This window comes from Gouania willdenowi, chromosome 22 (genome assembly GCF_900634775.1).
Source record: "Gouania willdenowi chromosome 22, fGouWil2.1, whole genome shotgun sequence".
NCBI lineage: Eukaryota > Metazoa > Chordata > Actinopteri > Blenniiformes > Gobiesocidae > Gouania > Gouania willdenowi.
Genome location: NC_041065.1, coordinates 1,957,417 through 1,983,349, shown reverse-complemented (window position 1 = coordinate 1,983,349; position 25,933 = coordinate 1,957,417). Strand labels below are relative to the sequence as shown.

The 25,933-nt window shown below is 36.0% G+C and overlaps 1 protein-coding gene across 1 annotated transcript in view; it reads right to left on the bottom strand.

Annotated features, from left to right (window-relative positions):
* Positions 1–2,109: 2,109 nt before the first annotated feature.
* Positions 2,110–25,933, bottom strand: part of tpo (thyroid peroxidase) — a 33,273-nt gene continuing 9,449 nt past the window's right edge. Inside the window, exons 4-12 of the mRNA XM_028438169.1 lie at positions 23,802–23,931; positions 22,706–22,835; positions 20,703–20,903; positions 13,045–13,536; positions 10,291–10,549; positions 4,661–4,831; positions 3,655–3,892; positions 2,879–3,087; positions 2,110–2,812 (exon numbers count right to left, since the gene is read on the bottom strand). Of these exons, the coding sequence (XP_028293970.1) occupies positions 2,622–2,812; positions 2,879–3,087; positions 3,655–3,892; positions 4,661–4,831; positions 10,291–10,549; positions 13,045–13,536; positions 20,703–20,903; positions 22,706–22,835; positions 23,802–23,931 (2,021 nt within the window). The 3' untranslated portion in view covers positions 2,110–2,621. The remainder of the gene's footprint in view (positions 2,813–2,878; positions 3,088–3,654; positions 3,893–4,660; positions 4,832–10,290; positions 10,550–13,044; positions 13,537–20,702; positions 20,904–22,705; positions 22,836–23,801; positions 23,932–25,933) is intronic.

Genomic DNA, 25,933 nt, shown 5'->3' with positions numbered 1-25,933 from the left:
AGATATGAACTAATCACTGGTAAAAATCTCAGTAAAACTCCTGAAAACAATCACCAGTAATAAATATTATCTCCCTGGTAAAGACAGTAGCTCTAATAACTGGTAAAATGATAAACTGATGATATTACAGTCTGTACATGCAGTACGGGGGACGCATTTACTCCGCCTCTGGGTCCTAGTGCCTGCCGCCCAGTGACGCCTGTTCAGTTTAATAAGTCTGTGTGTGTTTAATAAGTCTGTGTGTGTGTGTGTGTTAAAGTCTACATGTTTATGTCTCTGTCCATCCACTCTTTTCATTATATTCATGTCTTTTAAGGCTTTATTACATAATATCAGCTGTAGTCCAGGCCGTCGCCATCTTGGATTATGTCGTCACCAGCGCGTCATCAACACAAGTTTCACTAACACAGAATGAGTCAAATAACTGTAAAGAGGTTTTATATTAGTCTATTTTATTTTTAAAGTGGTGTTTATTAATGTCTTTAGACTCTAATTACATTTATGTATATAATATGTTCCCTACAATATAAACAGGTTCACAATATAAATATTTTTTATAGTTTCTGTTTCCACTGTATCCAGAATAATAATAATAATTCTCAACAAGAACTATTGATTGATTTGTCACATGACTGTTCCAGGGTTTGAGTTTGTTTTATTTAGTTTCACATCTACCTGTAGATCTATGTTTTTTACACTGATGACAACTTGTTTGTAGTTTTATTTCAGCAACTTTCACTTTTACAGTTACAGTTGGAAACCTTTGTTAATGAATATTCTAGTTATATTACAGCAACCAAATTAAACTATATCAACTAAGTGAATTAATAAAAAATAACCTGTTTAAAGGCTTTTTCAAACTAAAAAAATTATCCTGTGAACTCTGTGACCTGCACAACTCAAAGAATCGGAATCGATTAGAACAGGAACAAAATTGAGAATCGGAATCGTTAAAATCCAAACGATGCCCAACCCTAGCAAAGAGGAAACACTCTGTGGTGTGTAGGTGACCAGACATGTTATTTCTTAGCAGAAATACTTTTAAACACTTGCTGTACATTCAGCTGACATAAAAATCTTGTTTTCAAATATGTAGAATAATTGTGAATTTATCAGTAGCAGTAGTAGTTTTAATATTTTAGTTTTTTTTCTCCGACAAATGTATTTAAAAGAAACTAAAATTAAAGAGAGAATGTTATTTAACTGTCGAACCTTGTCATAATTTTATTTATGTATATATTTTTTTTAATTAAAAAAAAAAAAAAAAAATGGTCTCGGTTTTGGCTCCCGGAAGTCTTGGTCTAGTCTTGGTCTCAGATAGTGTGGTCTTCAACACAACACTAGGAGCAGCCACGTTAAATTAGGGGGGAAATATAATTTGGTTTTAAAGTTGTTTTTTTTTGTGTGTTTTTTTTAGTTTTCTACATTATTAAATGTTTGTGCAGCAGACAGAGAAGTCCATCTGCCTCCAATTTAACTTCCTCATATGTCATTGTGTGTTTCTGCGTATGGATGGATTTCTTTCTTTCAGATAGATCTTGTTTCTAATTTTAGTGCATAAGAATTGAAACTTAAGTGTGCACCAGACAAAGAAATGATTATTGTTGGAGTTTTATTAATAAACAGATCTTGTAAAGATTATATTTAAACACAGACAAAGCTGGATAATATATCTTTAGCAAACCAAAACACAAAATGGGAACAGATGCAGTTTAAAACTATGGGTGAATTACAACACAAAGAGAAACACTGAAACAAACTTCCAGATAGAAACAATGAAGACAGTAGGTAATTGTTTTATCCCCGACAGCAAATTCACTTATAATGCAGAAGCATAAATCAAACATAGTCCTGCCACTAGGCCTGGGCAATATATCCAGATTCAAGATGTATCAATATTTCTATTTTGGTGATATAGAAAATTACAATATAATGATATAGTTTTATTTTACATCTTATTTTGTACTAAAATACTTCTTTTAGGAGTCACTGCTCTCTCTATTTCTCAAAACATGAAAAGCTCAGTTAGATGATCACTGAGTGTCTCCTAACCCAGACCTTCACCTAAACTCCAGAACTCACTTAGAGGAGAAAAAGACAAAAGCTGATCAGCTGGTTGTTAATAAATGTGTCTTATTTTGCATCAGCAAATTTAATCCAGGATTGTCTTTCTGCAAAGGATTTATAGTTACAATTATCATTTATCACCATTTTGAGAAGAAAAATTGAGATAGGAGTTTTGGTCCATATCCCCCAGCCCTAGTGCCTACAATATATACATGCATTCATGTTGCACTGTAGGAGAGCTAGTATTCTCATAATGTCCTTTTGTTAAACAATAAATCTAGTACGAGTAAAACAGAAAAAATAAAAACTTTAAATTAAATACTACAAATTAAATTTATAAGACATTTTACATTGTGTCTGAAAACAGACTTCCCGTCATGAATGTTGTTTTTCTGGAATTAAAAAAGTTCAAATAAATCATTGCACTTCCTTTTACATGGTTTGTGTTTTCCATCATGAGCCAGCAGGTGGCAGTAAAGCTTCTCACAGGCAGATTTTCATTTACTCACTCTAATTAAAGTTACTTATTCTATGAACAGGAAAAGCAAACACATCTAATCAGTAGAAGTATGTGTACAAAGTGGAGGTTTGCTTGTCCACTGGTTATTTACACATTGTATTACAGATGAACCATTCAATTGAAAACCATGGTAACAGGAGTAGAGAGCGAGCAGCTGGCCTGATGCAGAGGACAGGATGTAATCCCCCTCCTCTATTTGTCCTGGACAGCCACACCTTTCCAAATCTGGAATTTATTACAGTTAAGATCTGAGACGTCCATTAAAGAGAAATCATCATGTTTTGTGCTCACCTGGACTTTTCTTTTCTTTCCAAGCCTCCAAACGCATTGATGGGATAACATCACAAGAGACAAAGTCAGAGGGGTATGTGCCATGTTTGAAACAATCAGGCAGGACTTTGTCAACGTCGCTGTTTTCACAGATGAGATGAGAAAGAGAAAATTTGACAAGCTCCTGTTTCTGTTGTTGGGTGAACATACCCTCATTTTCCCACCAGAACCTGGGGAGAAAAAAACCAAGGTTTGATTAAAACCTGCTGATAGTTTCCTCCATAACCTCTGAAGCCCCAGCCACTTTTCATATTTATCAAAATATGGAGTTTTATGCACATTAGAGCAACTTTTGATAAGAAACAACAAAGGAAAGACACAATTTGTCATCATTGTTGACTTTTTCCGCTGTGTCGTTTCTGATTTTGTGGCGGTGTTTTGGTACGGAACATACCCGACCTCTACAGCAGTAGATTTAACTCGGCCTCTGGTTTCACATATTATCTTGCTATAGAGCTCTGTGTTTATTTTGTGACTCACAGCAGTGAGAAAACCAGAGTTGATTGAGTTGTTGACTTTTCCGTCTTTGAACATAATGACCTGGTGTGTGTGCTGTGGTCTTTAGTTCTGAATGTGGGTTGGCTACAGTTTTAACTTCTGTCATTAATTAAGATTATGGAGAGATATATAATGTGTGATTTCATTCATTTCTAACATTTAGAGCTGTGAGAATCACAGAAGCTGCCCCCGCGGGTGGGTCCTTTGGGGTTGAATAGAGGCAGTATGTCAGGCTGTACCTATCGCCGTCTCGGAGCGCTTTCATCTGCTTTGCAATGAGGCAGGCAAAGAGAGGACCCGTTCTTGAACTAGGAAGTAAGTTTTCAACAAGTCCGCCAAGCCACACATCAATGTTGTCAGCATGTTTGTACAGAGTCAGAATTTTTTCTGCTATCCTTTGGCTTCCCACGATCTTTGTGAGGTCATCCAGTGTCTGAATGGGCATCAGTCCACAGAAAACTCTCCAGTCGTTGTATCCTGCGGAGAGTTTAAACAACATCAATGTTTGCAGGAAAATAAATCACAGAAGAAAAATGAGCGGTCGTAATCCTTTGTATGACCATTAAAAAATACAGGGAGTAAAATAAGGTTGTTTGTGAGTAATGGTAAATGGACTTGATATATATACAGCTTTATCACCACTGAAACAGTCTCAAAGTGCTTTACATATCAGTTCATTCACACACCAGTGGGACAGGACTGACATGCAAGGCACTAGTCGACCACTGGGAGCAACTTAGGGTTCAGTGTGTTGCCCAAGGACACTTCGACACATAGTCAGGTACTGGGATCGAACCCCCAACCTCTCGATCAGAAGACGACCCTCTACCACCTGAGCCACGGTCGCCCAGTGTTTTGCTTCGAACGGCAACAAAAACTCAACTCAGCTGTGTTACAAACCACACTTCAATAATGACTATTGAATAATCACGGAACTATTGGTAAAAAATTTAGATTTTTGTGGTCATTTGTGAAATGACAGAATGACCCAATGAAGAAACACAACGTAGGAATTTAGCATCAAGTCTTTTACTATTAACCCCAAATTCCATTCAGTGCTAGCTATTGTTGAGTTTCAAGGCCACATGACATCAAAAATCATGTTGATGCAAAATTTAAGAACACATCGTAAATAGTGAACTGAGCATCGTTTGGCACTTTTATGAATGGGTATCAGGATTTATTTCATAGAAAAAAGTGATGTTAAAAACAATAGATGGTGTCATGTGCCTGGCTGGTTCTAACCTGGAAGGCCGTGATCTCGTCCTCTCTGTAAGTTCAGTGATGCCAAGTCCATATGCTGCAAACTATTAAGGACAACGAGCCTCTCTGTCACCTCCTCTGACATTAGCGTGTTGCTGCTAACAGCTGATGCTGCACTTCCAATCGTACCTCTCAGAACTGGATCAATCCCACCTGTGTCACAACACATTAAATACATAGATTTAGTGATTACGTGAGTGTGTTGGTAAAGTCACTTGAAGTTGGAATTAATATTAATAAATTCCACAAAAATTAATTTTTTTTGAATTAGCAATTAAAATATTAAAGTGTGTTGTTCCCCATGGTTCCCACTGGATCAATGATCCTGATCATGGCACCAGGGTTTCTCAAATGGGGGTACGTGTACCCCTAGGGGTAATGGCACTACAGGAGGTGCTTGAGAAAGAGAAAGAGAGGAAAATGAACAAATAAAAGCTTTTCAAATATGGGGTTTTATGTTTATTTTAGTTGAAAATGATAATCATACTAAACATTACCAGCAACACATAAAACGACAACAAAGACACATTAAAAGAGAGAAAAATACACAAAATCACTACAAAATACACAGAGAAAAAAACAACATAAACAATATCAAAAACACACACAGAGAGAATGATTTAAATAATACCAACAACACACAAAGTAAGAGACAGATATACTGAATAATAAAAATAACAAACAAACAACAAAAAACAAAAAAGAAATAATTTTGATGAGAACATGAACTCAAATACAAGAGTCAATCTTGATCCCACACCAGATGGGAGATTATCAGAATTCCTAAAAACTATAGAAATAAACCTATTGAGGCACTAAATACTGTTTCATTCCATTTATTTACAAAATAAGATTTTGCTCTATAGTTACTTTTTCACAGAATTCTGAGAAAAATGTTCTAGTCGGACATAAGGTGGTACATGCATTCAAAAGTTAGAGAAAAGGAGAACTTTAACAAAAAAAGTTTGAGAACCACTGCAGTAGGTCATATATACACACACACATACAGTAGTTCAGATAAATCGTGATGTAATGCGCAATCTGGATCCAATCTAGATGAAACTCAGAACCAATATCAGAACCAATCCGACATAAGTATACATTTTTAAAATGTTGCCAGTGATGAGAGATAGTTGAAACTGATCCAGAATCAGTTTATTGATCCGGATCCCCTCCAGAATTTAATGGAATCTTCCATGGCCTATGGTACATCTTTGGTTAAAATTTTTAAAATAATCCTGCCTACCTAACAACAGACAGATAAATAAATAAATGGTGGTGAAAATATTTTCTCCTTGGTGAAGATAATTAGGAATCAAGGTTGCTATTGGTATGTGATGGTCTGCTGCTAGTAGCACTTGTGTAACACTCCAATACACTTGGAATCGGCATTAGGAATGTGCAATATTTTATTGTTTATGATTTATTGTCAAAAATATTCTCACCGTTAATATGTCATCCCATGATATAAACAATAAATTCCCATGTTATTAAATTAGTGGATGGCCACGGGCCATTTGTTCCTCAATTTAGCCAAGAAAGCCCCTAAAAACCTTGTTCCAGGGGCCAAAGCTGTCAACTTATTATTTTCTGGAACGGAACGTTGTTTACCCCCACCACCACCTACACACCACCATCTGTGTGTGTGTGGTGCTCGTCACGGCTACCAGAAGCTACCGTGCTGCGATACATCATGGATTGTTATTGGTTAAAACCAGATAACCATCTAACAAAGTGAACCAATCTAAGTTCTTCCATCAGATCCACCCAAAGTTCCACAAACACGGGGACAGAGATGAAGCCGTAACAACGATTATGAACTGGAACCTGAACCTAAGCTAACTATGCTAAGCTAACCCACCAACACACAGACTGGGCTAAAAGCTAACGCTAACCACTCCATATAAGGAATAGACCAAGTACTTACTGTCATAAAACCACAGAGAGCCACTGATTTGTTTATGGTCAGATTTAATACTTTACTATGGAAGGATAAAAACTAAACATGTCACACGTGTGAAATAAATGTTAGCATAAATAATAATGTCACTATTCATCCGTCCCAACTTGTGAAACGCAATATTTTTAAATTATATTCCACGTGTTCACAGACAAAGCTGGTCCCATTAGACTAATGTAACTATTGAGATTATTACACCTAAATATACTGAAGGATTAAATTCAGATTTATTTGTGTTTGTAAGGAACCTGTTTACACTAAGTTGTATTTTTTAAAATGTATTTATCTATAGCTTTTATTTATCATGATTTTTATCATTATCATGATAATACCAGATATTATCGGGATAATTTTTTTACTCAATATCACCCATCCCTAATGGGCAGGTCAAATCTGTGTGAGTGTGGCTGCTGCTGAGATGGTTTATTAAAGCTGCAGTTTGTAACTTCTGAGTGTTCTGAGTGGACAGTGAATCTCTTCTCATTTTCCTTGCTGTAATAGAAGTTTATGAATCCAGGAGCGTGACACTGGATGTCAGCCAATCAGAGATCTTTCTACAAACACGTGTGCTCCATGAGCTCTTTTTGGCATTTCTATTGGCTGCTCGACTGAAGTCTGGCGCATTCAAAATCTGTGTACCCTTCACTTCTTTGGTTATTCAGTTTTAAAACCAAATCAAAAAACAAATAAACAGTGTGGTTATTTTATTTTACTGATTTAAAACCAAAACAGAAATACCGTATTTTTTGGACTATAAGGCGCACCGGATTGTTGTTATTATTATTATTATTATTATTATTAATAAGGCTCATTAAGAAAAACAAGCATTGTTCCGGTTTAACATACACTATAGAACATTACACTCACTTTTTCAGTTCAGTATGTTGAAACACAGTACTGGTACATATCACTTCACGAGGCCCTGACTATGGTAACCCTGAAGCGCCAAAAATCCATCAAGAGGTGCGGCTTCATAGTTTACCAAAGTTGTTCTAAAACATTTTGACATTAATTTCATACATAAGGCACACTGTCCATTTTTGAGAAAATTAAAGGATTTTAAGTGCGCCTTATAGTCCGAAAAATACGATAAATTGTTCTGTTTGTGTGATATTTATGGGGAAATCAGAGCGAGAACCACTGCACCTGGTTTCCCTCCACAGGTCCTGGACCAGGTCTCCTCACACAATAGGACGGTTTAGGATTTATTTCAGCAGTTTTCATTCAGTCTGTGGATGTTTTAGCTCCTAAAAAGCTGCTTTTTTTTTTGTTTCGCAGTGTTACGGTCCAGCTAGTATCCAGATTAACTATCAACTGTGAGGCTGGTGTGAGGAACAATAGATGTTAGAACTTCTACCATTTAACACTTTTGCAAAAACAATTACAGCTTTTTTGAGGGTAGTAAAATGTTTATTTTGCACGTTATAAATACCGCTAACAGCAGCCGTCAACACACACAGAAGTTGATCATAAGAAACGAGGAGCACCAGTAGATTCATTACACCACCTCTGGTTCCACATATCATGTGCATGTTTTACGTAACATCAATTTTTTGGTTTGGATTTATTCATGTATTAATAACGTTTCAATTCACCAATAATGTGACTATGCGTTGCTTCGTTTTATGTCCGAACCGGGAGCAAAAGTCCACCCAGTCACCAGTTTATCTGGATACTATTTGGACCCTAATACAGTTCGGTAAAGTTGGCAGATATTCACAGATTCGGACTTCCAGCATCAATAACTCTTTAACGAAACGTCATCGATACACACATTACACCTCTACCATCAGTGTGAGGTAGACAACATGATACAAGATAATTTTTTATCAAATGCAGCAAAGTAAAAGTCGTCTGTGTGGTGAAATTAAAACATGAAACTCTCGCCCTAGTTTCACGTAAATATCCAAATATCACACAAACAGAACTAGATTTAATTTTAAGACAGAAAAATGCTGCTTGTTTGATTTTTCCGTTTTCCTTTCTGGTTTTAAATTAATAAAACAAAAAAGAAAAACAATTTTTTTTTAATTTTTTTTATTTGCTTTGGAAAATGAAATAACCAAAGAACGAAGGGTACATGGATTGTTCAGGTAGCATCGATAGTAAAAGTGCATTTGCAGAAGTCCCCATCACAGCGTTAGACACAACAGTTACACAGAAAATCAAACTGAGGTGGAGAAGCAACAGTTTAAAGTCACAAACACTGAGGAGGAACGGACCGCTTTCGCTTTGCGTCCTCACGGACCTCTGTGACTGCAGAGGGTCCGCCCAAAGTACTGGTTTCAGAGAGAGAGTGAGAACAGACAAGAATAAACTGTGTGTAAACCTAAGAGAAGCTTATTTAAGGTTAATTCATTTTACAGTCTAATTGCAGCTGCTGCTGAGTCAGCCTAAATCAGTGATTCTCAAATGGTGGGTCGGGACCCAAAAGTGGGTCACGGACCTGTACTGGGTGGGTTGAGGACAGCTGGTTGAAAATAAATAAATACTTAATGTCTCTCATGTTGGGTTGGACTTGTTTTTTATTTTGAAAGAAACTTCTTTTGACAGGCATGTTGTGAAATGCTTGTTGCACAGGCAAATATATAGATTCATGTTTTAAAAAAGACCATGTGGATTAATAAGATTAAATTTGTTTGGTTGAATTCTAAAAAAAAAAAGTGGGTCGCAATTTAATGATGGTGGCAAAATTTGGTCACAGGGTGAGACCAGAAAAAAAAGAAAAGATAAAGTCCATACATTTGTCACTAGTCTTTACTGAGAAAAAAGTTGCCAAGAGCGTTCACAAAAATTACCGGTAAAAGGGAGGCTAAGTTTTGGTTTCAAAATGGAGCGGAGAGAGGATTCTACATACTGCAGCTTTAATGTGATACATAAAGTTATTTCTGTTGACAAAATATCATCGACCAATGTTTAAATTTATGAGAGCAGGTTGTTTTTTTTATTGTTGTGCAAAACCAGGTGGTGAAAGCTACACAATTAAGGTCTGTTGTCTTCCAGAAAGCATGAGCTACAGAGTCAACATAAAGATTAAACTATTAAATAATCAGTTCACTTAACTAAAAGAAACGAGTTAAAAACAACGAGTCGATCCAACAGGTGGCTCAGAGGCACTAAAGTATCTGTATAAATCAAGCACTTAGCGTTAGCTTTGTATCAAGTCCAGTGAAAATATTTCCTTTTTAATGAATAGTCCAAAATTACCATAATAAACCCTATTGATTAAGAATCATATGTCAATCAATTATGTGTATTAATGCTGCTGGCTAAACATTTTTTCACTATAGTGTGTTGTTGTATATTAAATTTCTTTAAAGGTCAAATATTTCTGCTGCTGATTTTAATGTTCTTACTGAGCTGTTGAACGTATTCTGTTGCACTTTTTGATCATGTAAAGCACATTGAATTGCCTTTTATGAAATGCGCTTTACAAATAAATTTGCCTTGCCTTTTAATACTTTCACATTATGCAGATAAGTTCTGTAATCAACATCATTTTTATCTTGAACTAAACAAAACATAAACTAGAAAATGCTTTAAAAAACTGGAAAACATGATAATAATTGACACTTTCATTTAAGTTTACAGGACAAAGACAAGACTACGTTTCTGCATACAACTGCTTTTTAGAATAACAAAGTTCACTGACCTTCTCTGACTATTCTCCATGGACTGAAGAAAGAGTTGTGAAGTCTCAAGTGTGGGAATCTCTGATCTTCCTGGAAGCTCTGGTTGAGTCTGGTGAGGATTGGGGAAATGGTGGCGTGACCAAACCTGAAAACGGCTGTGGCGAACACATTAGAGGCTGAGGGCTCCACGGTGGGATCATATCCCACGTACGGTCCAATGTTCCTCCTGAAGGACTCCAGGCCAATTAATTTGGGAACGTAATCCCTCATTGTTACGATCTACAACAAAATAAGCAACAAATAATGAAAATAATATAAACTGTATCCACAAAATAATAGAAAAGTAAAACTCAAAGAAAATATGAAAATATTTTAATTTCAATAGAATCCTGCGTATGAAGGTTAAAGGTTAAAACCGTTGTCGTGTTTCCTGGCGCCGTAATGTGGCATTTTTTAAAGCCAATAAAAGAAGTTAACGTGTTTATATAAGAATCTAAATCACTGGTTTCCAAACCTTTTTTGGATCATGACCTAATTTTGAAATAACAAATTTCTGCCATTTTTTTCTCTTCTGGATTGGTTTTTTTTAATGTTTGTTAAACTGTGTTACAAATACAGAGTAAACAGGAGCTCACATATTTTTATGCTGCATTTTATTTTAACTAGATTTATATTTGAGATAGTGAAAGTATAGAATACAGTTAATTAGGATTGTGCATTGCTTTTTAGTTTAAAAAAGAATAATAGTTTAATAAAAGTAAACATTGAACATATATATTTTAATCAGTAATTTATTTATTTTTTATCAATAACTACACATTCCAAGGGACCGCATTAGAAATCCAGGCGACCCCACATAGGGGCACGGCTCCAAGGTTGAAAAACACTGATCTAAGTTATTGTCTGATCACACGCTGAGCCTATTTTTACATAATTTTTATCTGTCTATGACCAAACTGTGGTAAAACAACTTAACACGTACACAACGTTTTGCCCCATACAAAAGTTTCTCATTTGCTACATTTTATTATTTACTTGCAGTAAATAATTACTGAGGACTTATAGCATATTCTCTATTGTTTTCTGGTTTATTAATATAGCACAAAAAATGTGTTCGCTAACTGGTTCCGCAAATGAAGTCTGATTTTAAGAATTAAAGTAGAAAACATTCAGAATACTCAGGACATCTCTGTTTTGTTCTGGAGTTTTTGTTATAATAACTTTAAAAGTGTTATAAAGACTCTAAAGATGCTATAGTGACTCTGAGGGTTTATAGCGACTCTGAGGGAATATAATGACTCTGAGAGGCAGATTCACAGGTTTAGAGGTATTAAAACGTGTGCAAGCGTCAGTTCACGTGCTAAAAAGCTGTACACAGCCCCAGGGAATCAGGACTGCACAGCTGCTGCATGTCGCGATGCGCCCTAAATCCATTTAGCGCGTTTCCCTCTGATGAATATGTAAAATTGGCGGAGCTCACAAGGGGAGCAAAAAAATGGGAGGAGGACATGCAAATAAATGAATGCAGTGGGCGCAATGCAAATCATCAAATCTAGAACTGTTTGTGGCAGCAAAATAGTACAACTGACAAGCAGGTGCAAACACACACGCAGAGATCAGCTGCAGTAAATGTTGACACAAAATGCAGCGGAGATGGAAAAAAAGGCTCTAGTTAATCTTTCTAGTATAAGAAAATAATTCAAATAAAACAATAGCCAATATTAACATCCAATGAATGACAAAATAAAGTGTGCGAGAGGGAGAGTAAAAGCTGGACGCCTGAAGCCCGTGTGGAGCCCGGTACGTGTGTGTACACTGCGGTGCAGAACCAGAGGATGCTGTGCGCGGACCTACAGTATATGGATGTCACTTTGGAGCTGTGCGTCCAGTGAGCTTCTGTGTCTTTCTCTCAATGTTTTGACCGTCAATAAACTCTCGTGTCGCGTTGATGTCAGGCCAGAATCTGATCAGATGCGAAATTTACGCAGTTATGGACCAATGTTCACATATGAGAGTGTGCATCACACAGCGGTGCTCAGACCTGCTGGATGATGGTCAGTAGATTATCTTCAAATGGTGCTGATTGACAGACTGTGTTGCTGCATTAACTCAGATCAATGGTAGATCAACTGGACTGTTTCTGTCCAAATCTGCCTATTTTTCATGGACTGATCAGAGCAAAGTTACAGGACCTGAAAGAGCAGCCACATTAAATTAGGGGGAAACAAAAACATTTTCATTTGTTTATTTAGTTTTCTACATTATTAACTTCCTCAAATGTCATTGTGTGTTTCTGTGCGCCTCGCCACTCCACATTGATCTAGCAAAATGCTCATTTAAATAGGACGGTCTCCACCCTTTCTGCACGTGCACAAATCATTGCTGCAATTTTAGTGAATTCCTTGCAGCAAGTGAGGAAACTGCGTCACCAAAGGATTTAGGGACGCAACTGGTTTACCTTTATTTCAAATCTTAGTGAAGCTGCCCCCGAGTGGTTATTGTGACTATCAGGAGATTTAGTGTGTGGGTAAGGGCCACGGTCAGTGGTTAAGAGGCAGGGCACAATGGTTAAGGGGCAGGACCAGTGGTCAAGGGCCATGATCAATGGTTAAGGGGCGGGGTCAATGGTTGAGGGTTAAGGGGAAGCCAAATAGCAGTGTGTTTCAGTGCATTTTCTTCAACAAAATGCAAATCTTCTTGGATGTAAATAAAGTTGACCCACACTTGGTCCAAATTGTCCAATAGGATATTTGTCTCATTATAGGTCCACATACCTGATGTAGAGCACCAATAATCTTCCTGGTTTCCTGATAAATCATCTCTGGGCTCCAGTGATCGTTGAGCTGCTTCAGTTCTGCTGCTACACGGTTATGCTCCCTGAGCCACAGCGTGTGCAGTGTGATCAGAGGTAGACCCTCATTGACACGACTGTCCCCTGCACTGAAGCACTCCACCCTGTCCCCCCAGCCGTCCTGAAGGCATGCCGAGGGCTGCGTGCTTACAAAAGGGAGGTACGCCCTCCGTTTGGAGTCCTGGAATCGATCGTTGATGGCTAACTTTCCATTACGTCCAGAAAGGTCCCGCAGAAAGCTTTGCAGCCTCAACGTGTGGCCGTACACAACGGAAGCATCGATGAAGGATGTGATGGCATTTATTTGTTGTCGCTGTAGTGCACGTCCTACATCACAGCCAGCAGTGAGGACACAATGTGGAGCAGAGCGATAGAAAGGAAGGCATCCCTGTGCACCACCGAGGGGGTCCTCTACCTGAACAAAGACCAAAACACAGAGGAAGAACTTCTTCACTTTCAATACAGTCTGTTTGGTTTGTGTTTTATTTGCATATTCATATCACCGTGACTTCATCTACTCTGAAAATATTATTGATGTTGGTGATTGTGATCCTGGTGACAACAAGGTGGGGAGTCAATGGATGCAGTTCAGTCTTATTGTTAAAATGTCACAAAAACGACTATTTCATTTTTCAGAGCGCTCCTGAAAACAGTTTTTGGGCCTTCATGCATATGCATGAGTGGACATAAACACACACACTACTTAAATATGTAACAGTCTTCCTTCTTCTCCTGTAGGAGACCCTTGTCGATGTCCAAAAGCGGTAACAACACTTTCGCACATTTGGAATTTTATCACACTTTTATGACTCAAAAACAGACCAAGGACCAAGGAAAAATTCTTCATCCTGACCTACAGACCCCTCGCTGACATTCCCATCATCCTCCCCAAAGAACAGACTTATTCCACAGAGACACAGGGAATTCAACTGGAAGACAATTTACACCTCAGAAATCTTCTCCAACATTGGAAAGGAAGAAATAAAAATAAAAATAAAACCTATAACACCATCCGATGCTTTAAAGGCAGAACTGTGATTTAAACAAATTCCAGACATGGGACCCCGATTTTAGCCATTTTTCTCTACAGGAAAGAGACTCATCGTGTGCCTCCATCTGACATGTTTAATCACTAATGTAATCACCTTTCAAGGGAAATGTTTATAACTTTTCATATTCCATGATCATTGATCAAAGTGTTTTTGTCCTCTTTTATTATGTTTAAAGCTAGAGATCATTCAAATCAGTCATTTAAGGGATAATCAATTGAAAATCATTTTTCAAGGGTTCATACAATCTGCACACACCCATCCTCCATTTTAGACCAAACATGGTAACACCCTGTCTAGTTTTATGACTCTTTGTTTAAAAAGCACATGTGAGGATAGCCCCACAATCTTGTCTTCTTTACAGCAAAGTTAAGACTCCCGCTTATTTCTGCCAACCAATCAGGTCTCACTCCTGCACTGCAGATGTGTTTTAACCAATCAGATAACCGCTTGACATGTTTATAAAACACGCTTCCCAATCTCTTATGCTCTCTCAACGCTCTCTGACCTCAGCTCAGTCTCATCCAGTCCTCCTCTTTGCCTCTGACTTAAACAGTCAGAAGTTTTTCAGTTTAGTTATGCAGAAATTTTGTAAAACTGCACGCATGCACAATTCTGGCAGAAAGGTGGTTTATAACTTAACAAATTCCATAATTCTAATTTTGGTAAAGTTTTATCAATTTCATTACTTTATCTTTCCATTTTTATTCTTTCCTCCTCCTCCTCCTCCTCAGAGCGTTAGAAACCCCCTATAAATTCCAAGTTCACACGAACATCTAAAACACTCAGAATGTGTATATACCATACATCCTTGTTTAAAATGTACATTTTGTGTGAAACCAATCAGTCCAAATAACTGTGAATAATTGTGAAACTGCCTAAATATCATCATGTTAATAGCCTGTAAAATAAACATGTACATATTGTAAACGCTGTGTTTTTACTGACATTTAAACTTTTATTAAACCTCTATTCTGACCTCAAGAACCCACCAAAAAAAACAGGGAACTAACAATTAATTAAAATAAAGCGATCTAGGACACTTAGAAACTCAATTCTAGATGGCACCTCTGGCAACGAACATATTAAAATGAATAATTAACATTTTTGAATATTAACGAATACTGAATGTGAAACTGGTTGTGAGCGCTCTTCAATTTATCTATACTAGTACAGTGCCCGTCGGAAGTACGCATTCATGTGGGCTAGGGATGTAACAATTCACTCAACTCCCGATACGATTCGATTCACGATACTGGGTTCACGATACGATTCTCTCACGACTTATTTTACAAAATGGGACTATATATAAATGGCTGAAAAATATTTATATTTCAAAAGAATCCCTTGATAAGCTATTCAAAACAATGCAATTTAACTAAAAATAAATCTTGAATGAAATAAATAAAGAAATAATACATATGAAGAAGAAGCTTATTATTTAAATTCTGGTTCTATAGTAAACAATACAAAACTACATAATAGTTCTTTTTCTTTTTAAAAGTGCAACTGAAAATGTATTTTGTGCCTTAACAATTGGACTTTAAAAAAACAAAAAAAAAAAAACAGTAATTTTACTGTACTTACATCAGATATTTGTTTGAACCTGCAGTGGGCGCTGGTAACCCAGTGGTCGGTTGGCATGCAGATATTTTGCAGTGAAGAAGAGATGCTATGCTAGCAGACAGAGCTAATAGAAAAACAGGACTTATACAGATATTCACGTAATATTACAGATATTCTTTCGGTGCTAAAGGGGTAAGGAATCATTTATGAATATGTTTAAGAGTAGAAGATGGCCAGAAAGAAAGTATTAGCCGCCAACACTTCTGGGTAAAAAAAGTACTGCGATTCAATTTTCACAGCATCGATGTGAATCGTTATACCTATGAATCGATTTTTAACTGCCTTACGATTAATCGTTACATCCCTAATGTGGGCGCATAAGTACAGGGTCAATTATGGCCAAATGAGTATGTGTTTGAAGGTTGGATGTACAAAGAGGTGTACATACTCTGTACTCTGTAGTGTTATAAAGGGGTTTATTTGTGGGTGTACAATAAAATGGTGTGTGTGATTTCCCTGGTTTAATTCTATGGGACATGAACATGATAAATGTGTTTGTTGTTTTTTAAACTAATTTTTATATTTTTTTGTTTGATGTATTTTTCTGTCATGTATGTTTTTGGAGTCATTATGTGTATTTTTGTATTTTTTTTTATGTTTTGTGCATTGTCATTTTGTGTATTTTGAGTCATTTTCATATTTTTGTTGTTGTTTGGTTTGTTTTTTGGAGTCATTTTTTTGTGTTTTTGGAGCCTTTTTGTATATTTTTATGCATTTCGGTTGTCATTTTGTGTACTTTTTGTATAAATATTGTTTAGTTATTTGTTTTATTTTACTCATTTAGTATATTTTTTATTATAAATAATGTGTGTGTGTGTGTGTACATCCATCTCCTCCGTGCGTTATCTTCACACACACGCGTGCGTCTTGCTATGAGAGACACTGAAGTACCTCGAAAAATAAACGTTTTGCAACACCAAAGTCGCATCTTTCTCTAAACGGCTCTGTGTGATCCGCATCAGCAGTGTGAAGTATGCATTCATGTGGGAGCATAAGTACAGTTATCAATTATGGCTGGTGTTTGAAGGTTGGATGTACAAAGAGGTGTACATACTCTGTACCCTGTAGTGTTATGAAGGGGTTTATTTGTGGGTGCAAAGTAAAATAGCGTGTGCGATTTCCCTGGTTTGATTTTATGGGACATGTGCATGATAAATGTTTGTTGTTTTTTATACGCTTTTACATTTTTTTTTCATTTGATGTATTTTTCTGTAATGTATGTTTTTGTATCTTTCTGTTGTCTTCTTGTGCATTTTTTGTTTAATTGTTGTTTTTTGTTGCCATTGTAGTGTGATTCTGGAGTCATTTTGTGTATTTTTGTATCTTTTTTGGTGTAGTTTTGTGCATTTCTTTTGTTATTTTGTGTATTTTTGTATAAAGATTTAGTTTTGTGTATTTTTGTATCTTTTTTAGTGTAGTTTTGTGCATTTCTTTTGTTATTTTGTGTATTTTTGTATAAATATTTAGTTTTGTGTATTTTTGTATCTTTTTTAGTGTAGTTTTGTGCATTTCTTTTGTTATTTTTTGTATTTTTGTATACATATTTAGTTTGTGTATTTTTGTATCTTTTTTAGTGTAGTTTTGTGCATTTCTTTTGTTATTTTGTGTATTTTTGTATAAATATTTAGTTTTGTGTATTTTTGTATCTTTTTTAGTGTAGTTTTGTGCATTTCTTTTGTTATTTTTTGTATTTTTGTATACATATTTAGTTTTGTGTATTTTTGTATCTTTTTTAGTGTAGTTTTGTGCATTTCTTTTGTTATTTTGTGTATTTTTGTATAAATATTTAGTTTTGTGTATTTTTGTATCTTTTTTAGTGTAGTTTTGTGCATTTCTTTTGTTATTTTTTGTATTTTTGTATAAATATTTAGTTTTGTGTATTTTTGTATCTTTTTTAGTGTAGTTTTGTGCATTTCTTTTGTTATTTTGTGTATTTTTGTATAAATATTTAGTTTTGTGTATTTTTGTATCTTTTTTAGTGTAGTTTTGTGCATTTCTTTTGTTATTTTTTGTATTTTTGTATACATATTTAGTTTTGTGTATTTTTGTATCTTTTTTAGTGTAGTTTTGTGCATTTCTTTTGTTATTTTGTGTATTTTTGTATAAATATTTAGTTTTGTGTATTTTTGTATCTTTTTTAGTGTAGTTTTGTGCATTTCTTTTGTTATTTTGTGTATTTTTGTATAAATATTTGGTTTGGTGTAATTTGAGTCATTTTCATATGTTTGTTGTTGTTTGGTGTATTTTTCTGTAATGTATGTTTTTTGAAGTAATTTTGTGTGTTTTTGGAGCCTTTTTGTATATTTTTATGCATTTCTGTTGTCAGTTTGTGTACTTTTACTTTTTGTATAAATATTGTTTAGTTTTTTGTTTTATTTTACTCATTTATTAGAAACACTGTGTGTGTGTCTACGTCCATGGGCATTCTTAGCACATATAATAATATATAAAGAAACACTCACCGTTGCGCAGAACAAACAATAATCATTGTGGACTCATCCGCTCGCAAAAACGTTACATTCCTCTGTCTGAAGAATCAGAATGTTTGTGATATAATCGGATGAACCCGGAACCGGAAGTAGCGCGCTCTTACAGAGAGCCGTAATGATAAAATGAACGTTTTGACCGTTTTGCTCCGGTCTAAACTATCTTCTTCTCTCTCACTCGTGTGTTTGCAGTCTGTGTCTGCTTGGCTGTGTGCTCAGGGATTGGCTCTGGCTGCACACGTGACTCTTGTTCGGGTGAGGAGCTGTGCAGTGAAATAGATATAGATGGTGCACTAGCGCCCCCTCACACCCTGAGGTCAAAAGCTGCCGTTCAGAAGTGAAATAAAATTAAAATAAACATTTTGAAATGACCAAATTACTCCAAAATAACAGATACACACACTTGGGGTATTTGGAACCCGTTGACAAAGTTTCAGGTCGAACTCGCACCACGTTAGGAAGATATTTGCTCCACACACACACACACAGACCATCTTTGAATTATAATATAGACTAGTACAGTGCCCGTCGGAAGTATGCATTCATGTGGGAGCATAAGGGGTATATTTGCGGGTGCAAATTTCCTGGTTTAATTCTATGGGACATGTGCATGACTTCATCATCACTTTTATATTTTTTGTTGTGTTGTTTTTTGGAGTCATGTGTATTTGTGTATCTTTCTGATGTCTTTTTGTGTATAAATGTTTGCTGTTTTTTTTATTTTTTATTTTTTTTTGTAATGTATGTTTTTTGGAGTCATGTGTATTTTTGTATTATTATTGTTTTTGTTGTTATAGTAGTGTGATTCAGGAGTCATTTTGTGTATTTTTTGTATAAATATTTAGTTTTGTGTATTTTTTGTATAAATATTTAGTTTTGTGTATTTTTTTGTATAAATATTTAGTTTTGTGTATTTTGAGCCATTTTCATGTATGTTTTTGAAGTCTAGTACAGTGCCCGTCGGAAGTATATATTCACATAGTGGGCTCTTAAGTAGAGTTGTCAATTACAGGCATAATAATAACATACTCTGTAGTATTATAAAGAGGTATATTTGCAGGTGTAAATAGCGTGTGCAATTTAATTCTGTTTGGTGTATTTTTCTGAATCGTATGTTTTTTGGAGTCTTTATGTGTATTTGTGTATCTTTCTGTTGTATTTTTGTGCATTTTTTGTATAATTATTGTTTTTAGTTGCCATTGTAGTGTAATTCTGGAGCCATTTTGTGTATTTTAGTTTGATTTAGTTTAGTTTTTTTGGTGTAGTTTTGTGCATTTCTGTTGTCATTTTAGTGTATTTTTTAACGCCCCCTCACATTCTGAGGTCAAAAGCTGCTGTCCAGAAGTGAAATAAAATTAAAATCAACATTTTGAAATGACCAAATTACTCCAAAATAACAGATGCACAAACTTGGGGTATTTGGAAGCCGTCGACAAAGTTTCAGGTCGAATTGGCACCGCGTCGGGGAGATATTTATACAAAAAGGCTCCAAAAACACACAAAATGACTCCAAAAAACACACAATACAAAAAAATACACCAAACAACAAAAATATGAAAATGACTTAAAATACATAAAATAAATATTTATACAAAAAATACACAAAATGACTCCAGCATCACCCTACAATGGCAACAAAAAAAACAATAATTATACAAAAAAAGCACAAAAAGACAACAGAAAGATACAAAAATACACATAATGACTCGAAAAAATACACCAAACGAAAAAAATATAAAAATGAGAGAATTAGATAGATTTAATCACACACAATATTTTATTTTGCACCCGCAAATAAACCCCTTTATAACACTACAAAGTAGAGTATGTACATCTCTTTGTACATCCAACCTTCAAACATATTCTCATTTGACCATAATTGACAACTCTACTTATGCTCCTCCCACTATATGAGTACATACTTTTGACGGACACTTTACAATTAAAAAGAAGGAACTGTTAGTTTAAACTGGCAAATAATGGGTGACAAATCATGAATGTGGTTAAATTGGCAAAAATAAGCATGAAATATGGTAAAAAGAGGTCAAAAGCAAAATGTGCAGAAAAGGCAGTGAAATGTGATGGAGAAGTGTCAGAAAGGGGGAGTAAAATGCATTAAAATTATGCAAAAATATGGCAACAAAAAGTGAAAATATGGTAAGGTACGGTAAGTTTGGTGTAGTTGCAGAAAAAAAGAGTAAAAAAACCCGCAAAAATAGGCTCAAATCGTTCAAAAGATACTCCTAGTTTCTTGAAGGCATCTGGCGACCCCCTCAGTGTCTCGCAACCCCAAATTGGGTCATGACCCGAAGGTTGAGAACCCCTGCTCATTCTTAGAATGAAAGCAAATGTATCCAAATATTTTCTTATCTGGAGAGCACATGACAGAAAAGTAGACGTTTTGGAGTTTTTTGGCGTACCTTAATGGGAAAGCAGGTGTGTCCACCTTCACAGGTTCTAAAACATTCCGCGTCCTTCTCCAGCGTGTGGCTGCTGGTGCTTTGAGGGGTAAACGTAATGTCGTGGTCAATGTACTGGCCCCACTCCACAAACATTTGAGAATAGACGTCATCTTTTTGTTTGGAGGAGCTCCTTAAGATTTCCCTGCTGACTTTCCGAGGCTGTAAAAAACACAGGATATCTTACTGTAGATGACAATTAGTAGCCATTTGTCACAGAAAACAACCATTTACTCTTCACTTCATTACCTCCGCCAAGTGCGAAGCGCAGAGCGGAAGGTTATGTTTTACCCTTCGTTTATCTACAGTGTGTTAGCAAGAACTTGAAAAGTTATGAATGGATTTGGATGAAATTGTCAGAAAAATTGATAAATGAGACAAGGAACAGGTGAATACATTTGGTGATGTTCTGGCTACCAAAAAACATAAAAATAAATTATATATAGCCCATTTATTTTTCCATCCACACTGTGGAACTTCTTGTTGATGATGTCATAGGTTCTCTGAGAGTCAACAGGTAGTCATGGTAACGCAGCTCAATGTTGACAGGTAGTCATGGTAATCCTGAGTTTACTATGTTGCTGTGACCGGATGCTTGGCGGAGGTCTGCGCTCTGTGTGCTTTTTTAGTTATTATTATTAATTCTAAATTTGTATCATTATTTTATAATAACAATAATAATAATAATAATAATAATAATAATAATAATGTATTGTTATTATTATTATTATAATTATTATCATAATAATAATAATAATAATAATAATAATAATAATAATAATAATAATAATAATAATAATAATTATTATACGTTTATCTTAGTTATGGCTGTAAATATTCTGATTTTATTATTTATTTTTCCAACAACAGATAAAACGGCCCTTCAACACTATTTAACAATAAGAATACACAAAATGACAGAAAAATACACTAAAAACAACAAAAATGATTGAAAATACAAAAAAACAGAAAAAAACAGAAAAATGAACAAACTTACTCCAACTATACACACGACAGAAAAATGCACTAAAAGTCAACATAGTACACAAAATGACAACACACAAAAAGCCTTAAAATCAGAAATATACACCAAATCCAAACTTTCTGTCTCTGATTGCTTTTCTATCTACAATCTATTGTCAAGAGAAAAATGGCAATACCATGACTTACTAGCTCCAATGTCAAATAGACTTTTACTTATTAAAGAAATGTCTTTTCTGATGGAAAATATGAGTCACACAAAAGATAAACACGTCTAAGCGGTTTCATCCCACATGCATCTCCACATCAGAGGCCTTGAGTTTGTTAGAAAAGGTTGGATTGCCTACTTTAGGTCAAAGAAGGAGGTCCAACCTTAAGGGGTGGCGTTTAAAGACCTTGAGATCTTATTTATTTGTGAGGGTAGGATGGAAAGGAGATGGCCCGGTTGATCAGGGTGGTGGTTAAGAGATATGAGAGCTAAGCCAGAGGGTGATTCGTGGTTGAGCTACATTCCAAACCTCTATTATGGTCACGAGCTTGAAATGGGTTCAGGTTTGGAGGAAGACAACAGAATAGATAAAACGATTCAACCGGAGAATGTGGGTCAAATCTCTGCTCATGCCAAACAGCTTCTTTGTTGTAAATTTTTGTTTCGTGGTTGAGATGTTAAAGCCAAATGAAACAGGCATAACTGATACCATGAATACATTTAGAGCCTCAGTAGATGGTTTTGCCAACATTGTTACACGGTTTATGGTTGCAGAGCTGGAATGAGACTGTCTTTGACATGAATGAATGAGTTGTGCTTTGAAGCCAGCTGAAGAACTGTGAGGGAACCATTGAAAGCACCATCAGCCTTCATATAACAGTGAGCAGAGCTAGAGAGATATGTGGTGAGAAAATGTAATGTTGCAGTAACTCAGAGTCACCAGGCGAGCTCATCTAGTTCCAACACAACTTCAATCAGACCAGTGTTAGAATACCGAAGGAAGCTGGAATCCATTATGAAGCCTTCTTTGGTTCCAACCCCTGGGTTCTTGTTCTCCCTCATCGTAATCAGCTGGAAGCCATCGGACCAGTGCGATGTTAGCTGCTCCCCAGTGAGGATTTCTCCTGACACAGAGAAATAACCACGTAAACCTCTGCACAATCAAAAAAATAAGTCCAAAAAACTTTCCCTGTGACTGTAGCTGCAAAAAAATAAAATATTGGAGCATATCAGTCATTGTGTCTGGCTTAGATAACCTTAAAAATAAATAACTAGTAAATCACAAGTCCAACCACCAAAACTCACTGTTAAATAACAGTCATAACAATTCTAACTGTCCTGATGACATATTTAGTGACCAAATACTAAGGACACCAATCCTGGCATTGGTATCTACCAGATCCAGTCCTTCAAAGCTGGATCAGGTATCTTTAGGAAAGGGCCGATCCATAGTGCCGACCAAGGCAAACAGCTTAATGCCTTTTTTTTTTTTTTTTTATCGGTGCTATCGCGTGATGTTATGCATGTGCACTAAACTGGCAAGAGTGGCGATAGCATGGCTGCGGCTAACAGCAGAGACTCTGCAAGTCTAAACACAACCACGATAACTCAATTAAGCATTTAAAAAAGCACCACAAAAAATGTAAGGAATACAAACAAACAAAAAACACCAACGAAACAAAGAAGTTAACTTTGTTGGCTGCTCTGCAAAGATGAAACTACAGGACAAAGATGTTTATAATTGAATAGTAGTTTCTTTAAGTTCTGAAGCATTGTTTTTAATGTAGGAAAACATTTAAACACTTCATAGTTTATGTAAATATTAACTTAAGTAATTGTCTTTTACTGAAAACCATTACCAGTTACACTAAGGTATGCAGGTCATTATCTTAACACTTTTCTCAGAACGGTATCTATATTGGTCGATACACAAAACCCAGAAAAGTTGGATCAGTGTATCCTTACCCCTTGAAAAACATGTAATACCAAAACAGTAGTTGGATAAAAATCAATCTCATACTGACAGTATATAATGGCTCAAACTGGTTCTATGGAGTAGAAATGGCTTTGGAACTGAAACCTTCACCCACCTATTGTTGCAGAGTCCTGATATTGAGCGGTACTTATTGAAAAAAGGGTGCTGACAAATATCGGGGTGTGTTGCAGGCGGACACTGAGAAAGTTCAGCAATCAGCTCCACATCTTCCAGTGACAACAACTCTGTCAGAGAGAAATAACGTGCATTTCAATGAGAAAGAAAAGCAGTGAAAAAAAGACAAATTCTTTAACCATTTCCTGACATCCCTGACAGTAAAAATGTATAGCAGAAATGTTTTAATGTATTACCAATAAAAAAACATCTGCACCTTTTTGTTAAAAAAAACACAATTTTTTGAACAATTTTATACCTTGGTGCATAAGCTATGAAAAGCTTCCATTTTTGGTCAGGATATGACACACGTTTGTTTTGGCCTGTCGCTTTAAATAAATGGTGCATTGTGGACGGTAGAGGCATAAGAGGTTTTCTGTTGTTTCTGGGTGTGAAGCAGCCATGTGTAACCTCTCCCTCATTAATAAAGGTTGTATGTTAGGAGAGGATTAAATATCACTTTTCTCACCAACCACCTGCACCCACTCAGCATCAGATCGAATCTAATGGACAGAGCTGTTGTTGGCAGCAGAAACGAGCCATGGCTGAGTAGTTAGGTGTTGAAAGTGTACAAATATGGTTAGAAACTGTGATGAAAGCTGCGTGAAAGGATATCTGTTCATTTATTGGATGATGCTCCACTACCTCTGAGGATAAGCACCTGACGGCGCTCTAACCAACAGGTAAGTTCTCCTGACAGAGTTTATTATTTAGCCCCAAGGAAATAAGAGGAAACAATGTGGTGGGGATGTGGTTAGTGCCATGACACCCCTATAGTATCCCCTGTAAGCAGAAACATAGTAGTGGTAGCCTTACCATTTTGAGACATTTGATTTTTTTTTCCCAATTCTATGCCTTACTATAGCCCTACCTTTGTTATGAGGCGTTTGAAACCTTTTCGCAAAATTTTATGCCGTACTATAGCCTTACTTCTGTTTTAAGGAATTTTTAATTTTTACACCAAATTTTATGCCTTACCATAGCCTTACCTCCACAATGACGTGTGTGAAAAATTTTTTGCCTGTTTTTATGCCTTAGTATAACCATACCTTTGTTTTGAGTCGTATACTTTTTTATGCATTACTATAGTGCTCTGAACCAGTACGTTTACAACACATGTGCACAGTTTACGGAAGCCATAGTGATGACACCAACCTTGAGTGCTGAGACAGTTGATAATTATTTGGATGAGTTTAAAACAAAAGTCTGTAATGTCATAGATGTGGTGGCTCCAATCAAAACTAAGAGAAAACCAAACACACAGAAAACACCTTGGAGGAGGACTGAGAAAATACAGAATTTGAAATCTGACTGTAGAAGAGCTGAGCGTAAATGGAGATCAACAAAACTCCAAATTCATCTAGAACTGTACAAAATAAGTCTGTGTAAATTCAATGATGGCTTGTTCAAAGCGAGGCAGCAATACTTTTCTGAAATTATTGTTAAAAATGTTAAAAAACTCTTGCACATTGTTTTCTGTAATTGAAAAGCTCACAACCCCCCCAGATCAGATAGCCCCTGAATTACTGTCAGCTGGAAAATGCAATGAATTTACTGTATATTTCAATGAAAAAATACAATCAATAAGGTCAAACATCAGAACAAACCAGCAAAATCACAAAAAGCTTGAACAGCTTCAACCACTGAGGGAGGAGTCAACTACAATGTTAGAGTTTATTACAGTGAACCCAAAAACAATAGAGGAAACTGCTCAGCAGCTGAATCCATCAACGTGTTGCCTTGACACAATACCCTCAAACTTCTTTAAAACTGTTGTAAAGTCAATTGTCACTAATTTGTGTCAGATAATTAACTGCTCATTCCAATCAGGCACCGTACCAAAATCCCTGAAAGTAGCTGCTGTGAAACCTCTGTTAAAAAAGAGAACACTGGATGCCTCTATACTGGCTAACTATAGACCAATCAGAACCTTCCATTCATGGCCAAGATCATTGAGAAGGTGGTCTTCAACCAACTGAGTCAATTCTTAACAATGCAACTCTACACAAACAGGCTGATTTGTGTCCTACTTATGCATATTCATGAGTGGGTGTGTCTATAGACAGGACACTG